Here is a 25570-nt window from a genome sequence, read left to right as displayed (position 1 = left end):
GGTGTAAGCATTGCTAGCTAGCTAGCTCGCTAACTGCACGTTGTCGTGGTAAAAAGGGTTCTAGTAATTCTAAGTAAATTACAATTGTACCAGATATCTTGGCACACACAGCATATTTTGCCTTGATTTCAGCTACTCCTGGCTCAGTTTTAGTTTTCACACTTCAACAAGGATGCTCAATGAAGAGCATTGACTCTTAGACTCTTATGGACTCTTAGAATCGCATGCACGAAAGCATGAAGTTGTTCGACTCCATCTGCAACAACAAGTGGTTCACCGAGACCTCCATAATCCTCTTCCTCAACAAGAAGGACCTCTTTGAGGAGAAGATCACCCGTAGCCCCCTTGCCATCTGCTTTCCAGAATACACAGGTATACACTCAACTCAACTCAACTGTATTTATAGAGCACTTTCAAACAGCCATCGCTGCATACAAAGTGCTGTACTTGGAGCAATTAACATATACAACATATACGCTGAACTAACATTTATTACCTGAAACCTTTAGCACTGTAATGTCTGAAAATGTGTCTTTTTTTCCACCAATGACCAAAATTCAGTTGCCCCACTCTAGTCCTGAGTGGCTCAATTCCAAATGGCAAACTCCCAAAACAAAAATGTTCCCCCATTTAAAATATTTAATTTAAATAAAACTAATGACCAACACTGGTTGATAATCTCTGGGGGAAAGAAATGTAGCTTCAACAGATAAACTCCCAAAAATGTTCTTGTTTTTGTTATTTTTTTCATCCTAGGGGCCAACAAGTTCGATGAAGCAGCCAGTTACATCCAGACCAAATTTGAAGACCTGAACAAAAAGAAGGACACCAAGGAGATATACACCCACTTCACGTGTGCCACCGACACAAAGAACGTGCAGTTTGTCTTTGACGCCGTCACTGACGTCATCATTAAGAATAACCTAAAGGACTGCGGGCTTTTCTGAAGGTGAGGTGCTTCATAATAATAATGCATTCAATGAATTGATTCCGACAATGATTCACAAATTTTGATGGACGCTGTTGTCATATCGTAAATATCAAATATGATGCCATTCACCACATTTATCAATGAAGCGATCAAATCCACCAAAATCGCGTGACACCACCTGCGCCACAACTTAGACCTGCTTTCTAAGGTTTCGTCTACTTTCTGTCAACACATTGAGAAGATCGGAATGAGTATGTAAAGGGTTCATTGTCAGTCAGCTAACGTGTTTTTTTTTTTGTTTGTTTTGTGGCAGGAGGTGCACACTGCGTGAGAGACTGCGTGCAACCATGTGACGATGACTGCTTTTCTTAATGAAAACTGCGACAGACGTAATCCCTACAAGAGTGGAAACCTTGAAAGGACTTTCAACAATTTGTGATTGGCTACCATCTCGCCCTCTGTGTAACGTTGGTCCTGCATACAAATGCATACAAAGTTGTCACACGCCTCCTCTCTCTTTTACTCTTTATAGTCCCCTGAATGAATGTTTGAGCACCCTCATTGGATGAGAGGAATTTAGCAGCCACTCGTGTGGAAAAATGAGTTGGCTTTCAGTGAATTGTTGGAACGCATGTAAAATGCACAAAGAATATTCCTCACCCAACAAGAAGATCTTGTGGTCATTTTGATTTAAGTTACTATTTTTCTTCACCCGTAACTTTATTAAGATGTTCATTTTCCCCTTAAGGTTGATTAAAAGACGGTACGAAACAATATTTTATATCACATCAACTCATGTTAACAACTGTTTCAACATGTGCAGAATGTGAATGGCGGTGTGGGGGGAAAAAAATCATTTTTCTACGCCATTTACAATTATCAATGTGATAATTATCACCGTATTCCCCTGCATGGCATTCCATTAATTAGCCTGTACCCACTCACACCCGTTACGTACCACTTGTTTGAATACACTCAACGCAATCTGTGAGGTTGTAAATTATGTCTGTTGATGATCTACTGTAGATTATTGTGTACTCTTTGTTTCACTCCGAGTCTCTCGTTTCGACTTTATGTTTGTGCCTTGATATCTGTTTACGCGTGTATCTTCACATTTGTTCTTCACACTGTTCAATTAGGGCTATTTCTACTCTGTACCCATAGCTTACGATGCATCCAAGCACAGAGTTTGAACGATGATGTAACGCATCTTGTTTGTTGGTATTTAAAGTACAAATCAAGTCATTTGGTTTATGTAAATATTAAAAGTTTGGTCCTGTGAGGTTTTATTCTTCTGTCCTTTTGTCCAAAAACATCATATTTTTAGCAACGCTAACGTGAGAATACAGCGAGGCACCGCATTTAGGATACAGTTTATGAGATTTCCATGTGTAATTGTTAAAAGAAAAACGTAACATTTTTCTAATTTTTGAAGAAGAAAAGGTCAATATATTCAATAGAATCGACTCCAAGTCCCATTTGTTTAGGACATTTAAAATGGACTGACGCTAATTCAAGGTTATGAAAATGAAAACAATTATTTAAAAGATTGTGCGGACGTACCTAATGTTTTGGCTAGTAAGCATGTTTTTTTATTTCTCTTTTAAAACGATTACTTTATTTGTATTGATTTATTTTGAGATTATTTATTTCAAACGCACGATCATTTGTGTCTTTGCCTAAAACACAATTTTAACAGCAACGAACAAGAATTGATTGATTTGAGAGCACTGCATGCAAATGTTTAGACGTGTGTGACGATGCCTATTTCTTGACATGAATGAGTTCATTTGCATCAGTCTCCGGTCTGAAACACTTAAGTGCTACCATTCCTCACTTGCAAACGAAATGATTAGGTGTCGCAAGGTGTCCCGTGATCAAATGGTTTGTATGCAATTCTAAACCGCCGGAGAAACCAAAGAATGCTAAATTTTCATCAAAAAGTCACGAGAAGAGGTGTGCAGAGTGTTTGTATTCAGGCACCATCAAAAGAAACCAATGCTTTCTGATAAATGATGTCTTGACGCGGCCGCCAGGTGGAGCCTTAGGCCGGGGGTGCACTGTCGTTCTCCAGTTGGTGCTCGACGACCACGTTTGATTTTTTAAAACGGACAGTTTGGGCCAGACCATTCATGGCTGAGGGAAAAATAAAATAATTAACTCACAAATAAATAACTGCGGCACGGTGGATGACTGGTTAGCAGTCCGTTTGGTGCAGAGGTGATGGGTTCAATTCCGGCTCAGGCCCTTCCTGTGTGGAGTTTGCATGTTCTCCCCGTACCTACGTGGGTTTTCAGCCACATTCCCAAAACATGCATGGCAGGTTACTGGAAGTGAAATTGTTGGCAACCAGTTCAGGGTGTATCCCGCCTATTGCCCGAAGACAGCTGGGATAGGCTCCAACACGCCCGCGACCCTCGTGAGGATAAGCTGATTCGAAAATGAATGGATAGATAAAGTAATGATGGCCATACTTTGCCCATCCCGACATGGATTTTAAAAATGTAAAAATATGACACAAATGATTACTCCTCCTCATTACTCCACAGTTATTTTTTTTTTTTTGTATGCAGCGATGGCTGTTTGAAAGTGCTCTATAAATACAGTTGAGTTGAGTTAAATTTGGACTGATCATCTTGCACTATTTGCCTACGAAAATGTCTATTTATTATTAATTATTATTATTATTATTATTATTATTTTGCATTTCACCGCGTTACGTAAATCGCTGATGGGGTAGTGCAGGGAACTCAGGTGTTGGTTTCAGGCTTCGACAGAACTTGCCGATGAGCTGATCGTTGAAATTAGGTTGTGTTGAAGTAGCGAGACAGATCGAAAGCAGGCCGGATATGGCTCTCGAGGAACCAGAGTTCCCTACCCCGAGTGTAGTGGTACACTCGCCTGACTTGTGAATGGGCAGCGATCAGTGACGGTAAGGTGGTGGGTGTGAATCCTTTCCGGGTGTCGTACACTTTTAACCCGAAGTTAACTGGGATAGGCTTCAGCATCCACCGCGACCCTATTCAGGATAAGCGGTGTTGAAAATGGATGGATGGATTGGTGACGTAAAAATTTAAATTCGATTTGACGTAGGGCTACTACAGGTATGATACCTGAGGTATCACAATCCCTAAAGGGGAAATGCACTTTAAACTCTGCATGACGTATATTGCACACCACAGAAACAGATCTCATGATGACACATTGCTGGAGGCGTGGCTTTGTTGGAGGCGCCTTGCCATTGGTTGAGAGTGTGGCTGCGTTGCGCTCATTGGTTGAAGGCACGCACTTCGGCCTCAACAAAGTGTGCTGACAGCCTTCATGTTGAGCACAAGAGTGAGGACTCAGCAGCCACAGCATCATCTTAAGTCAAATATAAATGAAAAATGAGGAGTTGTTGTTGTTTTTTTGCTGGGAGCCAAATGCCAAGGTTAGTTAATATATATATATATATATATATATATATTACAGTAAATCAATGGAAATGTAATAAATTGTGTTCATCATTACTGTTGTATTTTGCTTTGCAGAACACTTAAGACATTTTAACTTCACTGCAGACACTTCCAAGCAATGGTAAGTTTATTTTTCCTCTCGTTTTCCTGCATGCTGGCGACAGTGTTTTGATTTATCTGTAACATCTTACCAAAACACTGTGTTGCCCCCTCACTGGTTGGGCACTGTGTGCTAATCCCCACTCACCCACCAGGCCAGGGAAAACTAACAATTCTCGCTGAGAGTCCACATGTGGACAAATCAATTGTGTGTTGTATGAAGGCAGCCAAGGAGAACATTTTGCCATGGGAGCACAAAGTGGCAAATGGCGATGCTGCCCCACTGAGCATAAAGTTAGAGAAGGAGGAGAAGATGGAGAAGGAGGAGGAGAGGGGTCCCAAATGGTTCTGAACTCACAGCTGTGATAACATCATGTCATATGGAGTCTCCAAAGGCCAAACAGTGAAAGGCTGGACACATTTAACACACTTTTTCTTCCATTTAGCCATTATAAAAATGAAAAAAAAAATCACTGGCCGCAGTGGGGTACTGCAATTGGACTAAAAAGGCTGTTTCTAATTACTTCTCATGTAACTAAATGACCAAAAGAGCTATGGTGCATGTATGATGCATGCACCACAGCGATAAACGTAGTGTCAATCAAATGCCGGCGGAGCTGGGGATGTGATCAATGGACCACTGAGTGATGCTCCCGATAGGGACTGGTTTAAAACCCGAATTACTTTTATTATTCATCACTTGGGCGGCACTGTGGTCGACTGGTGTTAGAGTTTTGGGATTGTTGTGATTTATTGGTTTGTTTCGTGCTGATTGCATTTCTTCTTAACTTAGTATGGATATTGTGTAACCAATCCTGCATTAGGAGCAGCTTCTTTTTTTGCTCACTCGATGTTCCTTTGCTTTTGAATTTTTGACACAAGTCTCATAGTTTGGACTCAGCCCACTATTATGATTTAGAGAAGCCCACAAAGTGCCGTCTGTACAGAACCGCACGAGATGTCGTATAGAGAGGAAGTTTCATTTCATATTCTGCTCTTAGTAACCCAATGTTCTTGTGTTGAATCGTACATTTTGTATGTGTACCTCATAAAGTGTCCAGTTGGTGGATAGGATTATGGAAAAGTTCCCCTTCTGAGTGTACAGGGTCATCATTTCCATTTCGGTTAATGATATGATTCACGTGTGATGCTGCATCATGTCGATTTTGGTTTGACTTTGAATACGTTATTGTGAATCATAGTGTAAATCCTCAATGTTGCATTTGAACGGTCATACGTAGCAGACAACATCCTGTATGAGAGGATATGTCCTACTCAGCTGCATTTCAAAATTTCCTCTCCTGCCAGAGGAAGCAGGGAGCGTTCTCCCCATCTGAAATGTGCATCCTGCTCTCTGATTTTTTTTTTTGCGGATCACACCGCTTTGACGTGTTGATGGCCGCCCGAAGGTTTGTCAGGAATGTTTTTGCACGCTCACCGAGGCCGGTGATCTCAGCTGCTAAAAATCCCTCCGGCCCAGAAACAACACAAGGAAGCGTTCAGGTCTCTCCTCTCAAATGGGACGTGCTCGGAGGAGGGCTTCGTTGTTGTGTCCACTCCTTCATTTGGATTGTTTTTCTCTCTGTCTCTGTTTGGTTCACCAGCTGTGTAAGGGCGATTCCAGCGAGTGCTTCCAGAACCGCGCGCAACGCATGATGCCTTCCCTGCAGGACCTGAAGCAGCCGAGCAGGCCGAGGCCCCTCAGCGAACCGTGCGACCGCTCCTTTGCCGTGAAACGCCTCTGTAAGCAGAAGGCCCAGCAGGAGCGACTCTCGAACCAGCGCGTGTCCCAAGCCAGCGAGGCCAACACTTACGACTCGGCCTGCTGTCTAGCCAACCCGTTGGAGGAAGAAGGAGAAGAAGAATCCGACGGATGCTTGGCTCAAAGCCCGCCCACCAGTGAAAAGAGCCTGGACCTTGACTCTGGCTACTCGGAGGCCTCTTGGCATGATGAAGGTGTTGTTCTGAGAAGGACAAGAAATGTGCGCATTTCCTCTTCGGCTTGCCTCCGTACAAACATGGGACCGACAAGTCGGATCCGACCCAAATCCACCTCGGACGCTTGCTTGGAGCGCTGGACTTCCTTTGAGGCCAGCGACCCAGAGGACTGGACGACAGCCCTGCTGAGCAGAAGCAGGAACAGACAGCCTCTGGTTCTTGGGGACAACAGCTTTGCAGACCTAATTAAGAACTGGATGGACCTACCGGAGTGTCCAGAACCTGCAGAACTCAAGCCAAGTGCTGGTCGGCGTCTCGCCAAGGACATTCTGGTCAACATGAAGCGGCGACTGGCCGGGATGTCTAAAAGCGTAGAAACGAACCAGAAACCGGCAGAGTCCGCTCGAGGGAACAGGGCTGCCGAGGCTCCGAAACGATTGTCCTGCCCTGTGGGACACCAGTTGCTCAAACCTTTCTTCCACCAGTCGCACACGGGCTTGCATGCCATCGACTCGGACTTCTACCACTTCACCGCCACTTCACTCATGAAGACTGGCAGCCGACAGCCCATAATATGCAACGACATCATTGGCTACATTTGACTCTATACAATGGATTTTTTTTTTTTTGTCCAGAGTATCAACCCAAATAAAACTCCTTGATATTTAATTTTTTTTGTAAATAATCTGTAAACTGTTTCTTAATCCTTTCAAGCACAATTCTTTACCCTGTAGAAGCAATATGACTGGCATACAGTCCAGGGTAGCCTTTGCAGTATTTTTCCTTCTGTAATAGCACTGATTTCTTTCATGATGCTCTCGCGGCACTGTTGGTATCACCTTGCTACTTGGATGGCATCTGAGGATGACCAGAGGCTGTGATGTAAGAATCGACATGATCATGCTCACTCTTGTCTGTTTGTAGTATTTTGTCTCTGCAGAATAACATTTGCCAATACATTGCAATCATTCCCTTTTGAGGGAATTACACATTGCGGTATGCAGTGGAACTTCCAGAGTGAAACACAATTCATTCCAGTCGACCTGGAGTTTGTTCTCATTCCAAAATAAACAAAATAGTCAGAGAAGAAAAAACAAACTGTATGCATGACTCCTTTACTCATAAAATGATCATTATGAAACCTGCGCAATCAAAGATTCCAAGATAAAAACTCAAAGCACATCATGTCTGGATTCGATGGCAGTGAAATGCTCGGTGACACTGGACAAAAGTGGACCCCAATGTACTCTTCTTGCTGACTTCTCTCTTCTTCTTTTTCTGTTTTCAGGAGTTTCTGTCTTCTACCTTCTTTTACCTGTTTTCACGCAGAGTTATTGCCTCGATGCTAATTGAATCGAGGTAAGCCGATGTGTCGTGCATTTCAACTCATTTGACATGAACTTTATTTATACAGTACAAGTAAAAACAAGCAACATTAAAAAAAAAACGGTGAACTTACGTAACAAGAAAGTGACAACACTTAACGAATGCAGGCAATAAAAAGCTGCTTTATTTAAACAGCAAATTTCCTCTGCAAGGCAACACGAGAACCCTGAGACAAGCAAGGCTGAAGTAGGATGCGAAATGCAAATCGGAACAAGGATCACAAGTATCCACTGTACAAATAAAGTTACTCGTGGGTCACTGAGGTTTTATGAAAAGGAAAAACCAGAGCCATGCGAGGACACACAAAAAGCTCATCGTCCAGCTTTTTCATCCAAGTAGCTCACATGCTCCAAGAAGGTGTGTTGCATAAAACAGATGCGTCCAGATGGCAGAGTCCTTCCACCAGTCAAGGCTGCGCAGTGTTACAGTATCATCTGCCTTTACTCCTCCAACAGCGCCCTCGGCCTGTCCTCAATTAGGCCTTGAAAGCCCTCCAGCGGCAGTGGATCATCCAGTCCAGAGGCAAACGCCAGCATCTACTTCTTAACCTTCAATCTACTTCTTAATCTTCCGAGGCCTCACGCGACTCACGCAAATGTTGCCATACGGAGCTTGAAGTGTTATAAAAGGTCAATGGGGTTCAAATTCTGTTGCAAAAACAAACAAATCGTTCAGTTCAGTTTCCCCCCTATCATCGTGGGCCTGAAATACTGTTTTTTTTTTCCTTGATGATGAAATTAACTTGATCGAAAATATTTTGTGGTTGCTTTTAATTTACGGGCATTCTACTATTTGAAGTGCATTACGTTTTGAACAAAATCCTGCTAAAAAGTGCAAGATCTGTTGGTAATCATAACACATTATATAAAATGAAAACCAAAAAGTCTTTTTGACCCAGAGCAAACCGGGGCATTGTTTTAGAAATGCCCCCCCACCCCCCTCCAAAAAATAAAAAATAAAAAAATCAGAAAACTGAACAGGTAAAAATAATTCAGTCCTACACATTTCTTAGTCTTTGCATAAGATTTTGGCAGTTACCGTCAAACAAATAATTAAGTTCACTTTACATGGTCCGGCCCCCAAAGTCAGGAAGTGAGGGCCGAGCCATGCACAGGATGTGACTCGCTGGCAGGAGGGGGCATTTGTCATGTGGGCCTGCTGTGCACATGGTCAGCCCTTCAAACACAACAGCAGCTCCCCAGAGACGCTCGGCTTGACGGCGCACAAACCTGACATGCCGCTGCGCACCAAATGTAAGCTCGTTTTCCTTTCAGAGTGCAACTCTGAACCTGATTTGTGGTTTGGAAATCACAAACAAAACAACCGTGGTGAAACTCACATGCTGCCACACGCAGACACTTTTGGAACAGGGAGGAAAACAACTGCTTTATTCCTGAAACATAATGTGTTTTATTGACAGTGAGTGGGAATTATATCCGCTTGTCCATTTGCGTCACAACGGTGTCCCTGCATTGCCGTTAAATCGAGATACTCAAATGTGGGAGTGATTGCGTCCACTCAAGCAAGTAAAGGTTATTACAAAAGTGTCCAAAACATGAATTTTTTTATCGAAACACCAACATTGACTGCATGTTGACGTAGACATGGATTCCTTTCAAACAGTCCGGGGCATCCATCACCTGCAGAATTTCCAAATAATCGCCATCTTTAAACCCGTCTAAAACAAACAGTGGGAAACCTGAGAAGGAGCATTCTCAATCATCATGGCCCATCTATCGATGCTTGTTCAAGTGTGTGTGCGTCAACAGACTTGGAGGACAGAACACCTCATCCTACGAAAGCTGTTTACTATTTGTACCTGTGGCGGCAGAACCAAAAAAATCACCATCCACCTCTACCTCCTCCTCCGTCTCTTCATCATCATCATCATCCTCCTTAGACAAGACATTCCAACTATGTTTTCCCTCCTCATAAACCAAGAATTCTCTTGCAATTGGAATGCAAACACCACAAAGGTAGCGCAGTGAATGCAGCCACGGCATGTAAGAGCAAAACCTCTGCCGCTGGCCTGTGAACTCAAACGACGGCAGCTTCCGCAAACACACTTCAGCGACCTGGGCTGTCAAAGGTAAATAAGGCCTAAGAAGAAATGCTGTCAGGTTCGTTGGGCGTGTGAAGAAATTTCGGCAAAGATGGCCTGAAGAAACAGACGAACTGTGCATATATGTATTGGCAAAAATGTTACTTGAATAATTGGAAGGGAAAAAACATGAACTACAGGTATAGCAGAAACAGGAAAAAGGCATACGACATGGAAGGCATCATAAAGACATGACATAATTATTGAAAAAAAAGTCTGCTGGGTTTTTTTTTGTATATATATATATATATATATATATATTTCACCTCCCAGTGTCAGTTGACTTTTAGCTTGCACTATATAAGAACTGTCTAGAAGAAATTAAGGAATTAAGATTATCTAGCGAGACTGACAATGACTTAAGAGGTGTCTTTTAAGAGGACTGTACTGGTTGAATGTTGGGCCCGGGGGGTGCAAAATAGCCACTTCAAAACAATGGCTATTGTACTGTTATGTGCTGGAGGAAGGTGAGCTGGTTTCAGGGTGGCAAAACACGTAGAAAATATGCACTATTGATGCCAGCAGTGCGAGGATAGGACTAATCCTAACTGAGGTGGGGTGCAGAGATGGCTCTTCACCGGGGTGATAGCTCTGCCAGAAAACTGTGCAGCCCCGCTTGAGCCCCTCTTGCATTTTAGTTGATTTTCTACAATTTATTTTAAAGTGATTTTCTCAGCCCCCGTATATACTATTATATATTGGTAAAGCTGCGCTTCAGCCCCGGGAGAGAAAAAAAAAAATCCTGGAGCATTGCTTGGTGATGGTGGTGATGGGAGGCGGGTGCAGCCATTCCACTTTTGGAAAGGCTGGAAGACTTCCCAAAGTCTCTTCCTGCCGACCTCCCCGTCCGTCCCTCAACAAGGAAGTGGTGGTTAATGTGTGTTCGTTCCTGCAAGCTGCTGATAGACACAATGCATCAAGCACACGCGCGCGAAGAGTTGACGAATGAGACAAAGAGGGTGCGCGGGATATGACGATTTCACATCCATCATTCAAAAAGGCTGCAACAGCCCAGGAACCCGTCAAAGGTCAAAAAGGGTCTTCCATGGAGAGTAAATGTGCATCTACAGTAGATGAAACATCCTTTTTCAGTTTTATAGTCATCCTATACCGTCAACAATCAGAATGAGAATCATCAAATACTCAAGAGTGGGTAAGTGGGTACGAGTGATTTTTTTTTTTTTTTCGGCTGTCCTAACTCTTCATTGTACCGGTAGTTCGATTTTTTTTTTCCATTTTTGTGGCAGCACCAAACCAGACTGTGATGGATGAGCACAGCAACAATTCGATGACTGTTGTACAGAATTGCCTCAACGGTTTCTGTGTCAGTGTTCCCTCAGCAGCGGTAGGAAGTACATCCTCTGCTGAGTCTTTCCCAGGATGTTGGTCTCAACGCTACTGCAGTAGAATGGCACTATTTTTGATGATCAAGAAAGAGGATGATTGTTGAAGTGGAAGGCTTTGGCCAAATGAACCCTATTGAGCCGAAAAATATGTAAATACATAAATTCCTGCATTTAAGTGTAAAATTCACACTGTGACATATTTGTTTAAGCACCTTTCGAGATATCCTATCACTGATGTTACTTTCAGATTTTCAGTTTGAATGAAAGGTTTTCTTTCAAAATCCTGGAAGTCCAAAACTAAAAGGTTTTGGTGACTACGTATGAAGTTTGTCCAGATGGTTTTGCCGTACGCCCCCTGCAGATGGGTGCTCAGTGGCTCCTTGTCCAAATGCATGTTTGCATGGACAGTGACTGGGGACAATCACACTGTGCACCAAGGCGGCACATGAATAGGACTGCAAACCTTAGCAGATTAGAAAATAACAAGATGACTCCCACATTCTCCTGAAAATACATGTTCAAATCTCAATTTATGTGAACATGAGTATGGATGTTGTTTTCTCTTCTTGTTGCAGGAGTTGAACTGGAGACCAGTTCAGTGCCACTCCCCGATAGTCGGCTGGAATACACTCCAGCTCAAGCGTGACCCAAATGAGGACAAGCAGATGGATATTACACAAGTTAAAATCAACATCACCATGCAGACGCATGTAACATCGCATGGCTAGAAGCAAGTCAGACTTGCTTCCATGCAGAAAAAGAAAACATGTCAAAATATGACACTCGAGTGAGCTGTCCGTTTCACAAGAAGTGCACTCGGCTCCTCCGCGGACGAGTTTGGTCCAATTATGTCTGCTCTGGCAGCCAAGCATTTCGATCAGGGGTGGGCAAACGTTTGTGCTCAAGGACCACATCTGATGTTTAAGAAAACAGATAGGCCAAGTCATCTGTAGATGAGGTCATAATTAACAGCCGTATGATAAATGCTTATTATTTATACTGGTATATATATATATATATACATACATACACACACACACACACACACACACACACACACACACACACACACACACACACACACACACACACACACACTTTATTTTCAAGTTGCACGTGAGCTCACGGTTTTGGCGGGATGATGAAATCTAGGAGCTTTCTCTTCTTTTATCTTGCAAATCAAAATCTCATTGTTGTTTCACCCACTTTGTTTTGTATGTGCACATTTTCCACTGAATAGCTGAATCTATTTTTGTTCCCTCCCACTCCCTTCCGCTCGCTCATATCGGCCGCACAACCTTTGGCAGGAACCCGAAGCCAATCAATGCCACGCTATCATCGGTCTGCACGAAGAGTGACGTCAGCTATTCAATACCAGAGCAGACAGAGCGAGAAAAAAAAACAAAAAAACAACAACAGTCGAACGAAAACGCCGGAGCCCAACGAGCTCCTGGAAACAATTACAAACGTTAGCCACAAGTTCAGCTTTTCCCATGAAACAGTAAGAACCAAAACATTTCTCTCCAAGGAAAGATGAAAATGTGATTGTGAACATGTGACCGGTGTGGAAAAAATTCTCTCAGGATCTGCTCCAGTTTAAGCAACGCATAAAGGACATTTGTCTTTTTTTTTGTTGTTGCTCTCGTCAAGGTTTCACTCTTTAAAGTACCCAAAACTGTACCACTGGAGACTGCTAATGCTCATGTTTAGAAACATCGTCTAGTTTATATATACTCTATATCTATGTTCTATGCAACTTCACTTTTACTTCCAAGCCTAAAATTATACGGACAGATATTGGTATTTCACATTGTTTATTACAGAAAGACTGTTTTGAAATATTCACAAAATACTAGGGCTCAGACTTGCCCTCTAAATCCGGATTTGTTCTGTTGACAATAACGAATGACCCCCCCCGCCCCCATTCAAAATTGAATCGTAGTATTCCAAAATAATAAATGAAAAATTTGAATTGATATTTGAAAACTTTCTCTTGAAGCAGAAAGCAAGCACGGAGGCGCTTTGGGGCTGATGCTTGTTGCCCTCTTCCTTTTTAGTTTAAAATGGCTTACACTCCCCAGCATATTTCACCCTACCGTGGTTAAAGGTAGAATCTGGGTTGGTTTTGTACCCACACCTTTACTCTACTAGTTCGCTATTCTCAATAATAATTCATCATTTAAAAATCATGTCACAAAAATATGAGAAGCCGCTTTTTCTGTAATGCATTTTTATACCACTTTTAACTGCAACCAAAATAATAAGCATGTTGCTAATATGTAATGGCAAACTGTGTGGTCTGCATGAAGAGAACTGAAGAGAAATTACATCACATCACACGAACTGGTGCCTAAAAGGTCTTCCGCTAAATTCCTTAAAATGGAGGAATGGCCTAATCTCAAATCTAATCACAGCTGTAAATCAGCTTTTGTGCTTGTGGCCTGCATGAGAATCTCGAAGATCCAATTCCACTGGCGCAATGCATTAAGATGTAAACTTGAAACAACGTAACATTTGCAACCTATATGCACTGCAATGAGAATGAATTAAAATATGTCTAGAGTGGCTTGCAGTTGAATAAATTTGCAAAAGAGGAGGATAAACATTTTTGGGTCAGTTGGATCTAAGCCTTCAAGGGTGACGCCGATCGGTTGCGCATTTTCAATCGTGCCTATCTATCCCAGCTGACTTTTTGTCATTGTTTTCTTCATCAAATAAATTACAAAAAACTAATTTACACAATTCAGACTTCACCACAGCCAGGAGATGAGACACAATAAATTAATTTCATCTGCACAAAGGCTGCTGACTGATGTCTGAATCCAAAAAAATAGAAAAGCCAAAAGAAGTTGAGCCTGCCAAGAAACCAAAATGACTCTCAAGTCAAGAAATAACTGTAAATTACACATGCACTGGCTTGGACTGTGTGAGCTTTTAACCTTGTTCTTTAGGATGATGAAGTATTTTGGAGGCAGGAGGTTAGTCTGTCGAAAGAGACTATCCACAAAAAAAAGGGCTCTCCTGCCACAGCTTCATTATGTTGGCCAGAATCCCAACAGTGGAAATATTTTTACAAGCCACGCGGCTGTTGACCTGCTTCTTCAAACGCAATCCTCCTGGTTTGCAGGCCATCAAAGTGAACTTTAGGAGGCACACGGAGCATCTCTGTGATCTTTTGGGTTTTGGGAGTTTTTTTGTTTGTTTTTTTTTGGTGTGTGTTAATCGTCTTTAAGCTTTCTTTATGTGTGCATGATCTGGTTCGTCTTTATTGAAACAATATCTTGTAGTGATATCCAAAGTAAATAGGTTTGCTGTCAAGCATCATTTTCCAGCAAATAGTTGATTATGACTGGAGGCACTTTGGATGAAGGATTCATGAATATGCAGTACACTACCATTCAAAGGGTTGGGATCATGAGGAAATAATTTTGTAGAAAGAAATTGGTCATGTACTTTGGATCCAAATGAGTATGTAGTTCTGTTTAAAAAAATGGTGGCAACTTTCCAATGAGTTAAATAACAGTGTGAAAGCAGGAAGTGTTGGCCGCAACAACAAATGGAAACGTAAATGTCAAACGATCAATTTCCTCTCTGTTTTTTTAGGGGTTTTTTTTTTGTTTTGGTTTTTTTTTTCCGATTGACTTTGTGCATCCACCCGCCCCTGGACAAATATGTTAACGTCATACAACAGCAGCGGCAGCAAAGGGCCACTGACTGCCATTGATGCTGCCTGTGACATAAACGTCTAGGGATTACGCTATACATTCCAGCAAAATAGAACATTTAAACCATGTTATACACTCTGAGTGTTGTACAAGCTCTGAATGATGATGCTGTGCCAAAAAGCAGAAACTTTTATTGACTTTTGAAGGAATACAGTCATTTCCAAAACCTGAGATATTACTGGATAACCTAGTAAGGTCCAATACAAGAGCCGTATCAAAAAGGAATCATGGTAAAGCTAATACATCTCAGTTTTGCATTATTTTCTCAGTATTGAGTATGCATCCACCCGCCCCTGGACAAATATGTTAACGTCGTACAACAGCAGCGGCAGCAGCAAAGGGCCACTGACTGTCATTGATGCTGCCTGTGACATAAAAGTCTCGGGATCACGCTCGTAAGGTCCAATACAAGAGCTGTATCAAAAAGGAATCATTGTAAAGCTAATACATCTCACTTTTGCATTATTTTCTCAGTATTGAGTGCAGTTCTTGTCAAAAAATGCGACTGGTATCTTATATCAGAACGATTAAAAGCGTAACCATTGTTTCTCAGTAAATCAAATGACTGGTGTTCAATGGTGAACCAGTCGGCCAACATGCTAACGTGGCTAACGAGCGCGCAGTTGTCATTTTGCATTTCTGGACTACTTTTTGTCACTTGGTCATTGCGGAGCGCCCACTAAATGTAAAACAAGCTTAATTTGTTTCATTTTTTTGTGAGTGTTCACGATGATGCTTTGGCTAGTTAGCATGGCACACTTATGGCTAATACCAAAAAAAAATAACAGATAAAAAATAAAAAAAAAACATTTATGACTGCTAACTAGCAAATGGTGCTTGAAGAACTGTTGTATAAAAGCTAAAAAATATTCACTTCAGCACTTGGCCTGGTGCCTTGGACCCAATCACAGCTACGATGATATACGGTACAATGCCACAACCTCAAGTGTCATATTGCTTAAACAGATCATCTTTGTGTCATCTTTGTTTGATGGTGTGCCATGAGATTTTACAAATGTAAGATATGTGCCATTGCTCAATAAAGCTTGAAAAACATTCACTTAAACTGCCACAAGAGTCCACAAAAATCATCTTGGACAATAGCAGTGTTATGTAAAAGTGCGATTTCTTTGATGGGAAGTAGAAAGGGTTCTGTCAGTCGTCATCTGTACCTGTGGGTAAAAAACAAAAAACAAAAAACAAAACAAAAAAAAAAACAAAAAAGGACGTTTCGCTTCTCTCACAGAAGCTTCGTCAGCGGTAGACAACCCTGAAGTCTCCGTGAAGACTCCGGGAAGTTGCTCTGCGCTAAAAGGCTGAGCGTGGCCTGTTTGAGGACTGGGTGGGGATGGTTAGTCACGTTTTCTCTTCAGCAGCATGCTACATTGATAACAGGATGATGCAATTGACGATATGGGGTCATGGACTGTTGGCACGTATAATCGGAAATAGCTTTTATCACTGCACGGAGCATTGATGAATGAAATGCTTTCAGCAATCAGAGGTCACACTGTCTGGGTTGTGTTGCATAAAATGCAATGGACTTTTCCGCGTATTGGCCATTGGAGCATCTTATTGACGTGTGGTTAAATATGAGCTTGGATTCTTCATCACGAATTGAATGGATGCTTACTCAGCACATGCTCATCCTCCAAATTACTTGTACTGAAGTACTCTCAACTGTTCAGTAAATTCTCTTAACATTTTAAAATTCCTAATCTTGAAAAAAATGAACATTTTACTAAGACTTGATATCCTCTTCATGTATTTTATTGTGTGTCTAGCCTTTGCTGATGATAACCAATTCAATATTTTGCAACATTTACAACCTATGCCTAGTTGCCTTTTCATTTTATTGTGATTCAATTGCATTACGTGACTCATCCACATCAGATTTTGTTTTTGTTTCGCAGATATACAAAATGTTGTTAAGGGCATAGCCTTTGTAAAATGTTCACTTTTTTTACATTACAGAATTAGATAATATCCACGCAAATAAATGACACCCACAGCATTCACACAATAGTGTCAACTGTACACATCTCTTTTACACCCTACTCACATTCACCGTCAATGTGGAGCCATGTTGTCTGTCCTCTCACAATATGATTGCAACATTTGAGTTGATTTCTCACCAAGAAAGCAAAAGTGTTCCCATGCTGTCAAAATGGTCGCCCAGAAAAACACAACACCATGGCCTCCCATTGTGGCCCTCAACTAGATTTATAGAAAGAACTGAAAAGCTATGCTTAAATGATCACTCAAACTTTGTTACCTGTATATATTTTCCGACATGAAATCAACAGAAATAAACAAGAATATGTGATAAATGTGCATGTCTGTTTTTGTTCTGGAAGTAAATTCTCTTAACATTTTAAAATTCCTAATCTTTAAAAAATGAACATTTTACTAAGACTTGATATCGTCTACATGTATTTTATTGTGTGTCTAGCCTTTGCTGATGATAACCAATTCAATATTTTGCAACATTTACAACCTATGCCTAGTTGCCTTTTCATTTTATTGTGATTCAATTGCATTACGTGACTCATCCACATCAGATTTTGTTTTTGTTTCGCAGATATACAAAATGTTGTTAAGGGCATAGCCTTCGTAAAATGACACCCACAGCATTAACACAATACTGTCAACTGTACACATCTCTTTTACACCCTACTCACATTCAACGTCAATGTGGAGCCATGTTGTCTGTCCCCTCACAATATGGTTGCAACATTTGAGCCAATTTTTCACCAAGAAAGCAAAAGTGTTCCCAGGCTGTCAAAATGGTCGCCCAGAAAAACACAACACTATGGCTTTCAATTGTGGCTCTGAACTAGATTTAGAGAAAGAACTGAAAAGCTATGCTTAAATGATCACTCAAACTTTGTTACTTGTATATATTTTCCAACATGAAATCAACAGAAATAAACAAGAATATATGATAAATGTGCATGTCTGTTTTTGTTCTGGTTCTTGGTTCTGTACACATTAACAATTCCCCTCCTCCTCTTCTACCCAGACACATTGCTGCTTCTTATGTTGAACTGGACGCCCATGCGCTTTGTAGTGGTGCAAATCCAATAATGGGGCATCTCATGGATGTAAATACGGCAGATAATCAGAACCACTCCACTGTGAACCCTGAGCCGTTTCCACCGAGCGGTATGGTTCAGTTCCCTTTGGGCGGTGTATACAGAGTGAGAGAGGATGGTCGGATGACTGTTTTCCATGACTTGAGCGCAAAAGGGAGCTTTCAATTATTCTTCGTTCAAGAATCATATATAGCAGCAAAAAAAAAAAAAAAAAAAAAAAAAAAACAAGTCATTAGGTGAGAGTCTGGGCAAAAATCTGTGGGACATGTAAAACATCTGGAACGGCCGACACACTAAGCTCACTAATGAGAAACCTTCTGCCCTTTTCTCCCGCCAGCATTGCTACGTTAATTAGAAAATAATGAAACAGAAGGAGAGACACTTTTAATCACTTCCACGTGGAGGGAGAAAAAAAAAAGTTCAAAAGAAAAAGTTTGCACGTGACGGAAAGTTTTATTGTTGACAGTCAAGAGAGTATGTTAACACCACAATATACAGGGAGTCCTTGGTTTTATGACTGAGTTCTAAACTAGTTCTTTGCACACCGTTCGTAACCTCCAAATATCATGTGCAACAGCACTGTTGTAAACGGAAACCCCCAACCCAATACCATGTGTGAGTCTGAATGTTCTGAACTCCTGTTTTGCTACCGGTGTTATATTGAGCAATCAGGAAGTGTGGACATACAGCAGGCCTTATGTGACAGCATATCATCCTTTCGATCACCAGCGCCTCCATTTTCTGACAATTGCTTCAGTGTACGATCAATGCGAACCAATTGAACCAATTCCTAACAATCAACAACTTCACTGGCTACGACCGAAAAACTGGATTTTGAGAGGCTTTCTGTGTCCAATGCAGCAAAATAAGAGGACTTCAGCATGCAATCACTGCAACAGATGAACCTTAATAAATGTTGAATACGTTCTTGCTGACTAGCTGGATAAAAACAGCTGGGGAGAGACAGGATGTCTTTTTTTTTCATCAGTTCCATCTTATGCTTTTATATCTCTATAAAATAGTTTGATGTATTACTCATACGCTCTCTCTCTGCTTAATATAGCCTCAAGTGGTTTCTATTAGCGCCCCCCCCCCTCCCCTCCCCCCTCATGCCTGCAGCAAGGAGACATCAAGCCATATTGACGCCAATGCCATGACAGGTCACGATACATCGAAAGTAAAAACAACAAGTCCCTAAAATCCCCATCAAATGAACCATCTTGACAAAACAACACCGAGCACACAATAAGGCCGCAATTAACAAACAGAGGCAAGAAAACAGCAGGAGGCACAAGCCGTCGATGCTGACGGCTGATTGTTCACCAACCCGCGAGCGCTATTCAGGAGTGATGTCTCCGTCTTGAGTTACAAAGCTAACAATGGAGGTCCACGCTGGATCTCCCCGGTGGAGCACTAAGGGCCTTGGATCAGGTTCAAGCCATCCCTCTGCTGGCACGGCGCAGGCGGAGCGCAGATTGAAGCAAATGTGAGGCAAATCTGTTCCTTTGTTGAATTCGTCTCTCTTTTTCCACAGCCTGTTATTTGTGCGGCAGATGTGTGACCATGTTCACATGGTATCACAAAGAAAGTGGGTTTACTTACTGCATGCGTCAAACCAACACGTTCCAAAGTATTCCTGTTCACGAGTGGCATAAGGCACCATACAGAGAAATCAAATGTACCGTATTTTCCACACTAAAAGGTGCACTGGATTATGAGGCGCATTTTCAATGAATGCCCTATTTTGTAATTTTTTTTCATACATTGGGCCGCATTATAAGACGCAATCTACAATGCATCCACTAGATGGAGCTACGCTCAAGGAAACACCGACAGAACGATCAGATGTCAGTAAAACGTATTTACTGTAATAAAGCAGCGACACAGTTCACTTAACCAACAGCAAGTTATAACATTGACTCGTTAACGTTAAACTCTCTTGCCGCTACTCTATTTCCGTGTTCAACTGCGTAACCGATCGCCTTCAGTTTGAACTCTGCGTTGTCAGCATGTCTCGAGCAAGGAGCCATTTGGGGTCGAAATATTACCGTAATGACTACACACAAGGCGCATCAGATTTTAAGGCGCGCTGTGAGCTTTTAAGAAAATGGAAGGTGCACCTTTTAGTGCGTAAAATACAGTATTTAAATCGCTGCAGAGTCAAATATCTTACAGGAATCAGGCCTTTAGCGAACGTGGATACAAATCATATCACGTATCGAATATGTTCCAATGAGAGTGCGGCGTAAATCGACAGAAGGGTGATAATAGTTTGGGAATTTTCATTAAAATGTGCTCCATATGTGCTCCGTATGAGGTGTCTTCATCGTAAAAATGGTGTAATATGGATGTGATCCGCCTTTATATGAATAAGGGGAAGAGTCAGGCCCAAGCCAAACTAAACGCTACTTGACATTTTATTTTTGTATTACTGTTTACTGAATGTGCACCTTTGTTGTCAAGATTCAAAGGGAGTCCTATTTTCTGACATGCTTAGCAGAGGAAAACGAAATCCTTGGCGGGTGCTGTGCAGACTCCGCTCGCTGACCTATTACACACGGCATCCCAGCAAGGCAGGAAATAGCCAGCATTTCTACAAGGTTTGAACAAAGAAACCAGTGTAAGAGTTGACCTTGGTCCCTCCCTCCAACACCGCTATTTCAAGAAGAGAGTGAAAGGACTAGCTTGGAAAGAGAAACATCAGGATAGCGTGAAATGGCACCCACAAAGTGTTTAAGGTCAGCTTGTGGAGGATGTGTTAAGATGGTTGGCGGTTGTACAGTATCGCACACATTTAAGAGAGGTAGAAAGTGGCTGCGGTGGATGTTATATGGCGCTATATGTTAATTAATCGACTTGCTAGTAAGCCAAAACACACACATACACACTATTATGGCTTTAGATGATGTTTCTGCGCTCTTAGTCCAAGCTGCACGGACACGTCATTCATTCGTCTTTTATACCCTTGAAGGAAATGTTCAGCTCTTCTTCGTTGAAGTGCACTACATACAATGTGAAGTAAAACCTTGTGTTGTTGGAACATTCTCAAGAAAATATAATCACATGTAGTGGCTCACGTATGATTGTCCTTGCGAGTGACAGGTGATGAGTCCAGTGTAGAGTGCACGGGATATGCGTCACCTTTTGTGGGATTTTATGCAAAAAGCATTACACTGCAATTTTGGTATTTTGAGGTCAGGTTTCGAAAATACCGAGTGTGTTTTCCATGATAATTATTATTATTAGCTAATTAAAGAACATGGCTTTTTGTACAAATATTATTTAATTCTTGTATACAGCTTCGGACCACTATTTTGATCTTACAGTACCCGAGTATGGAGAACACTTTTCCACTGAGTGACATATTACCGACAAATATTACTGTTATGTCACCATACAACTGTTTGTATTTAAAATTGAAATGTTTTGAACATTTTGTCATCTTCCCCTTCCTTCATTATCCAGTTACTGCAAGTGAGATGGGATGTTATTCTCCAAACTTCACAGAGAGGAATATTATTCCCAAAGATTCATTTGTTGAGTAGATACGGCCAGGCTCCCTTATTTGTTGACATATTTCGACCTGAATACAAAGATAGGCGCAATGGAAGAAAGCCAAAGTGAGCGGGGAGGGGAAACATAAGCTTTAAAGCAACAGAAGTGCAAAAAGGTACAAAATAACATTTTTCCAAAATTGTATCGTGGGGGCGGGGCAAGTTTATGATGATCCGCGATGGCTGACCGACATCTGGCCGCGCTGCACCGGTTAACATTGCACCACGACGGCTCTGAAGGCTGTTACTTGATAGGAATGAACCGAGACCTGTGAGGACAGACGTCTGAGTGGTGGTAAAGTGATCTCTTGATACTGCATGTCTGATCACGGATACTTAACAGCTGCACGTCTGTAGCTGCTTCAAACGGGGTCGGGTGATATCTTCTATAAACCCTGGAGAGATGGGGTGAGATACGCTTCGTTGGTTTCATTTGTGCGGGATCTAATAGTAACTTAACATACACACATTTTGGGATAATAATAAAGCTGTAGTCCGACACCCGGTCAGCTGAAGCTGCTTGTTGCCACTTTATCAGGTGAGATCATGTCTAGACCACACGTCAGACGCAAGACCACCAGAGCTTGGGAGAAGATATGTATGCACTCTGTGGCAAGTTCTCAAAGTGCGCCATCCGTGAAAGTGCGGAGCACTTGTAGCGAGACAACAAAAAGGTCATGTTCCAAAGTGCACTACAGACATGTCAATAGACCAAGACGGCAAGAAAGAAAACTTAAACATCATTGCACTGATCTCAATGTTGCTACCTTACTTGTTTGTTTACGTGGCAACGGCATTTTGGAAATACGAATGTATAAATACTGTATATGTATGAAAAAAAAAAAGTTTGACATGGTGTTGCTATGTTAAGGATTTGAACCTGTTTGCGGGTGCGTCTGCAATAAATAGGCATTCATTCTGCACTGCCTGCATTCAGCTTACTGAACGATTTAATGGTTAATATGCACAGTAGCTTCTGGCTGTGATAGATATTCATAATTCATTCCCACATCCCATGCATGTAAATCTTGATGACATGAACACATGATCCAAAGAAATAAAATGACAAGCTCCGAAAGACTATTCGTGCGTGGCTCACGCAGCGAGCTCGCACCTTCACAAATGATTCTGTCATCGCCGCGGCGATTGTATGTAGCTGCGACATTTTTGCTTTTGCCTGGAACCACAATTGAAACCAGAGCTCCACTGTCTCTGAGTTGCCTGTCACCGCTGCCTGACGCCCCTCCAGACAGACGACCCCGCCCGCCCCCTCCTGACCAAAGCCCCCCCCCCACACTGACCCTTGCTCACCTCTGACTCTCAGCGAATCAATGCCCTGAGTGAAGAAAGCAGCTAGAGGCAGCTCCAGTGTCTCATTCCCTGCTGAGGTGAACCGTGGCGGCACAAGCAGCCCTTTAAAAAGATACCTTGAACCTATAAAATATGGCTTTGCTTTCTAATCTCGTTATGTTTGTCTTCTGAATCCGAGGCTATATGGCATAAGAAGCAAAATATGGCCGCAATCTGGAATAAGATCGACCACTGAGCTGGATGTCATCCATCCAAAGAATAAAGCGCTTTCTGCCTTGAACGTTGCCCTTCCGCTGACTTCATTTTTACAAACACACACTCAAGGCTAAGCGTTTTTTTAAGCATTTTACAAAACGCCGGCAGTCTGATGCCGTGAGACGGCTCGTTCATGCTCTCCAGCCAGAGAGGAAGGACGTAAATCTCCAGATTTATCCCCAAAGTGGACAGGCTTAAATAATAAATACTGTCGGGCTAAATTAAGTGCACCTCTCAGGACCTGTCATATGCGGATAAAAGCTTTGTGAATCTTTTTTCTAACCCCCCCAACCCCCACCCCACAATCACTTAGTGTAACTGAAGATGGCTGCGAGCTTATAAAACAGTTACTCCCCCCCAGCCCCAAAAAGAGGAGTGGTTGGCCCGGCGGGGGACAGAAACACTGTCTGGACAGAACCGTACCAATAGATCGTGTCCAGGTGGAGCTGCAAATACAGTAACAGTTGTGAGTATTGTACACGGTATGATCGTGATGCTGTTGTGACATTTCATTTTCTCATTGTTTTATATAGTACAAAACATGTATTGATAATATAATTAAATCGAATGGAAAGAATTGAATCGAGTGTGCGTCACGATTACTTTATTCGGCCCAGCCTCTGGTGAATGGCGAATGAATATTTACTGACGCCGCCGAGAATTAGTACCTGTCTAACAGTATCAGACAAAATACAGTATTATCTATTTTATACAGTAAAGTCTTATATTGGATCTGATGAGATCTTACAGACGTGCCTAATCTAAAGTACATGCCGTGCATTCTAATATCATAGATGAGAATGATAAGTTGGTAAGGAGGTAAGTTGACATAAAAGTTGCGGGTAAAGAAGATGGCAAATGGGGAAAAATACTCAAGACTCTTGTGTCGCCACCCTCGCACCTCAAGAGTGTCAGTGGCCTGGCTCAGGTGTCACCTCTCGGTCGACAGGTAAAGTGCTGTGATTAGTTCTGCTTCGGGAGAGAAAAAGAGAGGAGGAGCTTTGTACGGCTGAGGAGCAGGTGTGTGTGTGTGTGTGTGTGTGTGTGTGTGTGTGTGTGTGTGTGTGTGTGTGTGTGTGTGTGTGTGTGTGTGTGTGTCTGTGTGTGTGTTTTTGTGGAGAGTTATTAGAATGTATAACATGACGAACATGGAGTAAGATCAACATCGTGGATGTTGTACTGTTTTGGTTTTGGGTAAGAGGCGGAGCAACAATGTCCTCCACTTCAAAAGTGGAACTCAATGACATCATCATCCCAAAAAGATTTTTGCGGGATAATGAGAAAGTCAAATGAAAACACTGAGCACATACTCTTGGCATCCTTGTGTTGTAATGGGTAGAGTATTGGCAATTAGTGGCTTTTTAGCTTAAAAACAATTGCAAAAAAGAAGTCTCCATCATTACATAACCATTACATAACCATTAAATTACCATAACCATTTCAAAAGATGGGGAAATGTACTGTAAAATGTAATGCATAAAACACAAGCACATCCATCCATTTTCTGATCTGCTTATCCTAGCTGTCTTTGGGCAGTAGGCAAGGGGCACCCTGAACCGGTTGCCAGCCAATCGCAGGGCACACATTGATGAACAACCATCCAGGCTCACACCCACGCCTCGGGACAATTTTAATTCAACTATAATATAATTATATTCATGTATTCCATTAACCTACCAGACATGTTTTTTTGGAATGTGGGAGGAAACCGGAGTACCCGGAGAAAACCCACGCAGGCACGGGAAGAACATGCAAACCCCACACAGGAAGGCTGGAGCCAGAATCGAACCCTGCACCGCCGCACTGTGAGGCGTCTGTGCTAACCAGTTCACCACCAGGCCGCCTACATACGCACATATGAACACAAATTTTACATAAACATATCAAAAAATAAAATACTAAGAGAACTAAACATGTAATATTCACTAGTTATAGTTTTGTAATATTTGTAATATTCAAACCGGATTATTTATATGGCCCACTCAATTATAGTCCCTAAAATAAAATGTTTGTAAAAGTCATTAGTTGGCACTAGGGTGTAGCTACATACTAAAACTTGCTGTCTCCTCACACATTGGTAAGTGATGCATTGAAAAAGTCAACTTGCATTGCTGCTGCGTTGGTCTTCCCGTTAGAAAGCAGTGAGAAGCGTTGCGCCGCGATGGGCGCGGCCAGTGAGGTCATCCTTCCGCCTTGGCGGCCCTACAAAGGCGAATCATGCGAATGACGCTGGCCGATTGCCGCGGGCCTTGTTAGCAAACTCCGCGGTGGCAATCCGATGCCTCTGAAATCCTCCTACACACATTCCAGCCATCCACAGCACCACCGGGGGTACAAATGAGCAGAAGATGGAGCGCGGCGGTTATGATTTAAG

General features: G+C 42.1%; 2 protein-coding genes across 3 annotated transcripts in view; both read left to right on the top strand.

The window, feature by feature from the left end:
* LOC109522231 (guanine nucleotide-binding protein G(i) subunit alpha-2) overlaps nucleotides 1-2220 on the top strand; it is a 35504-nt gene extending 33284 nt beyond the window's left edge. Inside the window, exons 8-10 of one of the 2 annotated variants that reach the window (XM_019880582.1) lie at nucleotides 219-372; nucleotides 757-949; nucleotides 1245-2220. In XM_019880582.1, the coding sequence (XP_019736141.1) occupies nucleotides 219-372; nucleotides 757-947 (345 nt within the window). In that variant the 3' untranslated portion in view covers nucleotides 948-949; nucleotides 1245-2220. Of the gene's footprint in view, nucleotides 1-218; nucleotides 375-472; nucleotides 554-756; nucleotides 950-1244 lie in introns of those variants that run through there. The other variant, XM_019880583.1, reaches the window with a different exon arrangement.
* Nucleotides 2221-4252: 2032 nt separating this feature from the next.
* inka1b (inka box actin regulator 1b) lies at nucleotides 4253-7517 on the top strand. The gene is made up of 3 exons (XM_019881447.1): nucleotides 4253-4361; nucleotides 4462-4507; nucleotides 6090-7517. Exons 2-3 carry the CDS (start codon nucleotides 4505-4507, stop codon nucleotides 7023-7025), a joined length of 939 nt encoding a protein of 312 aa, XP_019737006.1. The 5' UTR covers nucleotides 4253-4361; nucleotides 4462-4504; the 3' UTR covers nucleotides 7026-7517.
* Nucleotides 7518-25570: the final 18053 nt, after the last annotated feature.

Source organism: Hippocampus comes, unplaced genomic scaffold (genome assembly GCF_001891065.2).
Source record: "Hippocampus comes isolate QL1 unplaced genomic scaffold, H_comes_QL1_v1.1 scaffold68, whole genome shotgun sequence".
In the NCBI taxonomy this organism is placed as follows: domain Eukaryota; kingdom Metazoa; phylum Chordata; class Actinopteri; order Syngnathiformes; family Syngnathidae; genus Hippocampus; species Hippocampus comes.
The sequence above is the reverse complement of the archived record's forward strand: the minus strand, read 5'-3'. Positions and strand labels throughout refer to the sequence as shown.